Below are 7,764 nucleotides of genomic sequence, written 5' to 3' on the forward strand. Positions count from 1 at the left end.
AACAATAGATGTCATTTGGTTGCCATGGTCGAAAATGATGGGTAGCAAAGGGTATTAGTTAAGCATTGGCTTACAGGGTCTAATTCATTATAATTATGGTCATTGTTCATAAATTTGTCGATGTTCTTTGGAGTAAATTCAATTTTCATCATGATCTATATTTAACATTTGCGCTCTAGAATATATGGTACTTGTATGAAATTGGAGTTGAAGAAAATGAATTCAAATGAACATTCAAATTCTAAATTTTATTAAGTAATAACAATTAAGTGTATACATTACATTTACATACGAGAACGTGGATATGGCGCAGTGGTATAAGCTGCAGGTTTTTCTGACAAGGTGATTACTGCCCTAAGATGGTGAGTTTGTGGCCCACTCAGAGCACTACTCATCAAATTGACTTCCTTCATCAGTTATGTTACTGTTATATATATATATAACATGTACATTTTATTTATATTTCATTAATAATCCAGTCATCCAAGGCCATTTGCCACTTCCTCAACCATCATATTATATATACAATCGTCGCATTACATACAAGATAAAATATTTTGCAACTGAACTCGAAGATTTTGTAATTTAATATTTCGTTCCATACTGTTTATCCCACATGTTCACAACATGACGACCAGGCGTACGATGGCGAAGATTAGGCTTCACACATGCACGAGATAATTTGTAATCTTCAGCGGCAGTACACCTTGAATAAGTGTCCGACTTCCGACCACTGTTTTTCCTTTGCCTCCAATTGTGTATGCTTACATTGCATCTGCAAATTAAATTATTGCTTTTAAAATAAAGATTTAATATGATACACATCCATATGCACAGAGTTCCAAATCTATCAATCTTATCATTTCTTTGTTTATGCTCAGATAATGTCTGTAGGAGTCTGCATAATTAAAAAAAATAAAAGCACCAATTTTTTATTTTTATGAAAACTCTGTTCCTTGCATGGTTTCTTTCAAGTTCTATATAAAAAGAAATGGAAATTTTGAAGTGGAATAAAAACAGACACCTATGTGTGGTAACTCAATAATCTTGAATTTCAAAACAATATACATGGATTTATAGCTGGCAAACTTCTACAGAGTTTCAAAGTTACATTGCGTTTTGCCCATTTTTTGCAAGGGTGGGATGGGGGTTTAAGTTAGCATCTGAAATATCTTTTACAAGTTTGACTTGTGGTTCTGAGCATTCATTGATGGTTCTTATCTTGTTTTTGAACTTGATATCAAATAACCTTACCCTGTTTCCTGATGGTCCTTGTAGCAAGGTTTGGTTGTATTTGCTTCTTTTCCACAACATGTCCAAACCACATCTTCTACAACACCAAATAATATCAACTATATTTATTGTATTCTTAACTGCTCGGATAGCTGGTATGCATATTTCTGGTGTAAAACTTGAAAAAAGAAAGAACAAAAAAACAAAAAACCAACCTACTGTAAAAGCTGACTTGAAAGCATATTCAATAATTGTTTTGTCAAATTTACTCAATACATTTCTGTTGAAATGTTATAAATGAATATAAATGAATCCCATCGAGTCCAAATTATGCTTTGAAAAATTATCATGATACAAAAGAACTTTAGGACTGATGGTTTTCAGTTGGAACTTTAAAATCTTTCTCTTGTATTGTTTAAGTAAATGGCAACCATGAATACATTATGACCATACCCTGTCCATGACCATTTCAAGTGTTGTCAAAAGATGTCAAAAACGTCAAATGCATTTACACAAGACAATGTTAAACACTGTCAATTCCTCTAAACTGTCAATTGGATCTCATTTGAGGTTTTACTTACTGAGAAAGCCAGGATGGTGCTGACAGGAACCAGAACCTCTTAAGCCTTCGAAGATCCCAAGGCAGTTGAAACACTGACCATCAGCCAAAGGGGATGATGTCGGTGGGCTCCCCCTTCTGTTAAAACCACACAAAATAAATAATTCAACTGATGATACAATTTATAATTCTGTGGCACAGGTCAGACAAAATCCGATATTGAAAGGTGTGAAATTTATCGAATCGTGGGGCTATTACTCTTCACCATCCAGATTCTGAGTGTTCTCAATCGTTTAATGTTTTTTGCTCTATTTTCAGTATTTTCATACCTCTTTTTTCCTTTCCCCTTTTTTTTTTTTTATTAATGCTCATACAAAATGTATCTTAAGTGTCATTTACACAATCCTCTTACTTGACTACGTAGAGTAATATAATTTGAATTCAAAATAAAGATAAAAATCTATTTTAGAATTTTGAAATATGATCATGAACAGCATCAGTCTCCAGCCTTGTAAATGGGTGAGAATACATACATACCTCTTTTTTAACTTCCTGGTAAAATCAGTCTGACGTTCTTCTTTCACGGCACAAGCTTAAAAGAATAATGTAAATTGTTTGTGATATAAAAAAAATCAATTCTGTAATGCAAGAAATGGAATTTTTGAAATATTTAAGGCAGCTCCCTTGCATCCTACTTGACAGAAGCAGCCTTTTAAAGTTAACACTGTAAATTCCCTTGTTCATGTGACCTTTTTTTAATTAGTTGATCCATTCTGTCAAGTCAATTATAACATTTCACTGTGAAATAGTATTGATATATTGGCTATCAATTCCACTCCAAAGATAACATCCCATCACTTTTTTAAAAATGTGTACCTGCAGTTGTTTGGTCCATGATTTCGGCAGATCCTTCATTGTAAATCCGTCTCCTGAATCTGCGATGCTCCTGAAACAAAAATAATCAACCATAATTTTCATATTATGGCCTAATTTGTTCCTAAAGTTTTTACCATTTTTTTTTCATCTATAATATAAATGTTAATATGACAATCATATTTTGCAATGTTCTTCTAGGGGCCGCGGTGACCGAGTTGTTAAGGTGTCCCGACACTTTATCACTAGCCCTTCACCTCTGGGTTGCGAGTTCGAAACCTACCTGTGGGGCAGTTGCCAGGTACTGAGAGTAGGTCGGTGGTTTTTTTCCGGGTACTCTGGCTTTCCTACATCTCCAATACCTGGCACGTCCTTAAATGACCCTGGCTGTTAATAGGACGTTAAACAAAAACAAACCAAACATAGCTATGTACTTCTATGATATATGTAAGAGTTATCTCCCTTGAAATACAAGGTACACATTTACTAATATGATTACGCGGTAGCTCAATATATATGCTAACTATCTATCATCAATCATGCCTCTTTTGTACAAAGTTTGATTTTATCTTTGAGGAGCTGCAATATCATCAATAAATTTTCTATTACGCCTACTCTTTTCTCATATCTTTTGTTGTATTGGTCCTTATAATTTCATATTTAATTACTGCAATTGAAATAAGATAGAAAAAGAAAAGGGACAATTACTTAAAAATATCCATTTCTTCACAGTTGTTGGATTTTTTTTTTTTTTTTTAATAAACTCTATTTTCTTATATGCTCATGATATTTGTATTTTTCAGTTTTTGACAGTTTAACTGGTAATAAACCCACCCAAGATGTATTTTGCATTTGAGGGCATTACAGAATTTTAACACATATTAATACCTTGTCCTGCAATAAGCCTAACCCTAGAAGACAAGCTTTGACTTTATTGGCCCTCTGGGCTAAATACAAAATAAATAAGATAATTCCACTTGTTCCTATTTTGAGGGATTGCCATAGCTCAGTCAATAGAGCATTGGACATTGATACCAAAGGACAGTTTTTTTTCTTATTTAAGCTGAAATTAAAGATCATCTTGTGCTGTCATGGTTGTGTCCATGAGCAGGACAATTCACACCAATTGCTTTAGATACCATGTGACAGACCTCCTGTATAATGTTTGGTGAGGTAGCCACTAACTACTACAACATAACTCTGCCTCAAAATGACTCTGTATGTTCATGAGGTGATAAACCTAGCAAACGATCAAACTAAAAAGATTGTTAATTTGCCAAAACCCTGATTGTTATCTCAAATCATGTCCCATTTCCCTAAATTTCTTAAATAATGCCTTTATATGTATTCCTTGGTATACTGCTAACTATAGTTAGTTAGAATAACAAAATTTCACTCCACAGTTTGTACGTACCCTTGCGTTTCTTGTCCATTTCATCCTGTATTTCTAAAGCAGCTGACCTTAGTCTAGATTTAAAAGACTGCAACATTTCCAAGTCACTGTAGTGGATCACAACATGTGTAGTAGCAGTTTTGGCTGCATAGGTCCTTTCATTGGCTCGTTTATTGAAAAACAAGACAATATCTTTCCTATATTCATAGATCAATTTCTTGAAGAATTCTTTTTCTCTCAATTGCATCAAATTCCCTGGGAAAATCGGGATAGTAGATTCCTAATTCTTCCATTTTAACTTTTTCAATCTTCTTTTCACAGCCATCTCATACACTTTTTGTTTGTTTGGTTTTTCTACCTTTGTTTTCAGTGGTTTTTCTACTGCCCCATTTGTACCTTGTAGAAATTCGTAAGAACTGTTCTGGTATGACTGATAAAGTACATATAACAACATACACAGACTATAATTGTTTGTTGAAATGCCTTTTGCCAATTCAGAATTTAAAAAAGACTTCAAACATTTTTGTTCGTCATGTATTTTTTGTTGGGCGAACGAAACAATCGTATTAAGGTCTGATGATTGGAGAAGACCCTGTAGATCTGGTTCTGAAAAAGATAAAAAGTTTATTATAGACATCATTAAATCAAATCAAATTAAATTTTATTCAATTGACGGCAAATGCAAAACAAGTTATTAGTATTCTAGTTTATATCAATCATGCTTGTAATGACAAAATCATGCTAGGGGTCTTACTATTAGAGTGTAACAGGAAAGAGAGTAGTGTGCCTTCACCGGGGATCCAACCAGCAACCCTCAGCTTACTGGTCCACTGCTCTACCGACTGAGCTAAAGGGAAATTCCCCCTAGTGCAAAGCTAGAAGGCGACCATATCACTATGTACAATCAAAACCTGCCACAAGAGAAAACCAGCATTCCCAAAAAAAAAAAAAAAAAAATGTCAGGCAAGTGACCCCATATTACTTTTCACATAGGTTACAGGAATTGAACCTCACCTGTCTTTTAATACAGGTCTTGCAACAAATAACTGAATATGTCTGAAATAAAAAAAAAATAAAAAAAAAAAGATTCAGACTTATTTCAATGTAAACAAAAATACATGGTTTCTTCTTGTTTTCGCTGTGATTTAAATAGTTTCTACCTGGACAAATTAGTTTTCCTTTAGAACAGGGAAAAATACCTTCCTGTGGGGTGACCTGATTTGTATTAGATAGTAAATGTATTTATAAGCCTGCTACTTTTACAATTCTGTAAATCATTTACAGAATTGTAAAAGTAGCAGGCTTAAAATGTCATTAAGAGAATATTAAGAACTCAACTCAATACCAAATGACAATTTCCGTATCTGTAAAATGTCATGTGTGTGAAACAAAATTACATTTTGAATCAGACCTCTAGTTTAAAGGTACATATGTACATGTAGGTCATGACAAGATATATCAGGTAAAATAGATGATCATGTAAGATAATTCAAGTGAATATAGTTCCCTCTTCTTGTGTACATGTGTACATGTTATACATGGGTGCCAATGATTATATAATAGAGCTAGGGATAAAACCCGGGACCTCTGGCTTACTAGTCCTATGCTCAACCGATTAAACTAAAGAGAATGTCTTTCTAGCCAAGCAGTATATTGTAGCTAGATTTTACCAGAGTTACAAAGCTTAAATTTAGTATGTTTTAATGTTCAGATACAAAGCTACATACAAATGTATGCAGTCTGAAGGGCTTTGTCAATTAAACTTCAATGTTCTGTACTTTTGCTTATGATACCCTGCCATCAGAATTTTTGTCAATATACATGTAGGTAGTGGAAAGTCAAGAGGAAATTTCGACCAATAATACTATGTACAATGATATATATATACTCACTTTGTCTCCTGCAGGAACAGACTGCCATTCCCATTCTGTATACATAAGGCCGCGGGACCAGCTTTGCATGTTGGATTTCTTTATGTAGCTGTTGGAACTTCAACTTGTCATTATGGTAAAGACAGAAGTTATTGGAATCCATAATGGAGTATTCGTATTTAAAATCACAACTAGCTTTGTTTCATTTCCAAGACAATTTATTCTGCATAGGCCATACGTACAACGACTAGCGTTTATCGTCTTCTTCCCATATAGAAGATGACTTTTAAGTAGTTGTTTTCTAGCGACATGTTGTATGCAGGTTCAAAGATAAAAAGTTGATTTTTTTTACCAAAAAAAACAAACAACACACAACTTCATTTTAGAATAAATCTCGACAAATTCAGCAGCAATCGACTCAAAATGTCATTTTCAGGAAGAAACACAAATATATACTTCTATCTAGAATTGTGGAAATTCCATTTCAAGCTGCCAAAACACAGCATAAACGTACAGACGTACACAGTACGTACGCAACTGCCTGGCGCAACTCCAGCTCTTCTAGAAGGAACACTTGAGTCTATATAAGTACCTAAATAAATGCAAGCTATGCTAAATATTATTTGAATCACACGTCATCAACTGATGAAATGTTCGTGCAATATAGAGACCAGAATCTTCTAGTCGGCCCTGATGACTGATTGATAACTTTATGCTTGTTGTGCAATGGGTTTGTTTACATTAATCGCGGTCATACAGACGTTTTATTCATGATATTGTATGGAAAGTACCAGAGATGTTCCGTCAAGCTTATTCCGAATGACATCGATGCTACTTTCGCTTTCGCTTTAATGCATTTTTAGTTAATAACTATACAGTTAGTTGACGTTTTATTTTCATCAATTTTTAAAATTCGTCACATTCTACTAAGATAAGATGTAGTTATCAAACAAATTTTAAGAAAGAAGTACACAATACGATATTTCATAAGGTTTTATCTGGCATTAGATATACACATGTAGGGCCCCTATGGCACGTGTTTCCTCTGGTCCTGACACCATGTCTGGCGTAGTCGTAAAGTACCATAATTACTTTACATTTCCATATACAGTTGAGTGTAGACTAAAGGTTACACCCAAGTGTACTCCGAGTGTACTCCATTTGGACTTGGAGTGCACTCTGTTTGGACTCCAGGTAAACTTGGAGTGCACTCAGAGTGGACTCCGAGTCTACCTGGAGTCCTATAATAATCAGACTATATAAATTAATACTTTGGGCTGAACGTCTGTGATTCATTTTTTAACATGTCCAGTAGGTAAATAACTGGTTTATGTTATTTCGGGCAAGCTGTCGACAATTTATTTTACACAAGGTTTATGTATAGAATGATGATGATAATATTAAAAATGATGATAATAATATTAAACGTCTTAAAAAGATAACACCGATCTATACTGGCTTACTGGGGACTACAGTATCCTTTGTAAGATAAGATAAGATAAGTTTATTTCTGGTTCAGGACATTTTATAGTCCTCTATACCAGACTCCAAAAATACCCAGATATTTATATACAGTGTATATACATGTGGATTAAGACTTTACAACTACATTTGTAGCTCAACATAATTTCGTACTGCCTTTGTCGGCAGAGGTAAGCAACCATCTAAACCAGTAAAATGTTACTCATTTAGATAAATATATATATCAATAAATAAATAAATTATAAATAAATATTTAAGGAGTTAAGTGAGCAATTTTTGCACGGTCGATTTGATCAATCCTTGACGCCCTGCGTCCGTGGTCCGTGGTCCGTCCGTCCCTCCGTCCCTCCGTC

General features: G+C 34.2%; 1 protein-coding gene across 2 annotated transcripts; it reads right to left on the bottom strand.

The window, feature by feature from the left end:
• Window positions 1-233: 233 nt before the first annotated feature.
• Window positions 234-6,788, bottom strand: LOC117338175. 2 transcript variants are annotated; one of them, XM_033899404.1, is made up of 7 exons: window positions 5,951-6,788; window positions 4,080-4,664; window positions 2,669-2,737; window positions 2,330-2,384; window positions 1,815-1,930; window positions 1,255-1,330; window positions 234-775 (listed from the first exon to the last, which is right to left on the bottom strand). In XM_033899404.1, exons 2-7 carry the CDS (start codon window positions 4,303-4,305, stop codon window positions 586-588), a joined length of 732 nt encoding a protein of 243 aa, XP_033755295.1. In that variant the 5' UTR covers window positions 4,306-4,664; window positions 5,951-6,788; the 3' UTR covers window positions 234-585. The 2 variants fall into 2 exon arrangements, with proteins under 2 accessions (XP_033755295.1, XP_033755296.1); XM_033899405.1 differs by lacking the exon at window positions 5,951-6,788 and having other exon boundaries at window positions 2,669-2,738; window positions 4,080-4,228.
• Window positions 6,789-7,764: the final 976 nt, after the last annotated feature.

This window comes from Pecten maximus, chromosome 11 (genome assembly GCF_902652985.1).
Source record: "Pecten maximus chromosome 11, xPecMax1.1, whole genome shotgun sequence".
NCBI lineage: Eukaryota > Metazoa > Mollusca > Bivalvia > Pectinida > Pectinidae > Pecten > Pecten maximus.

Excerpts from the sequence above, each read along its gene's own strand:
- LOC117338175 (XM_033899404.1), bottom strand. The coding sequence starts at position 4,305 with ATGCAATTGAGAGAAAAAGAATTCTTCAAGAAATTGATCTATGAATAT. Across the intron at positions 2,385-2,668 it reads CATGGACCAAACAACTGCAG|CTTGTGCCGTGAAAGAAGAA; the intron begins GTACACATTTTT and ends TATTCTTTTAAG. Across the intron at positions 1,931-2,329 it reads ACCAGGAAGTTAAAAAAGAG|AAGGGGGAGCCCACCGACAT; the intron begins GTATGTATGTAT and ends TGGTTTTAACAG.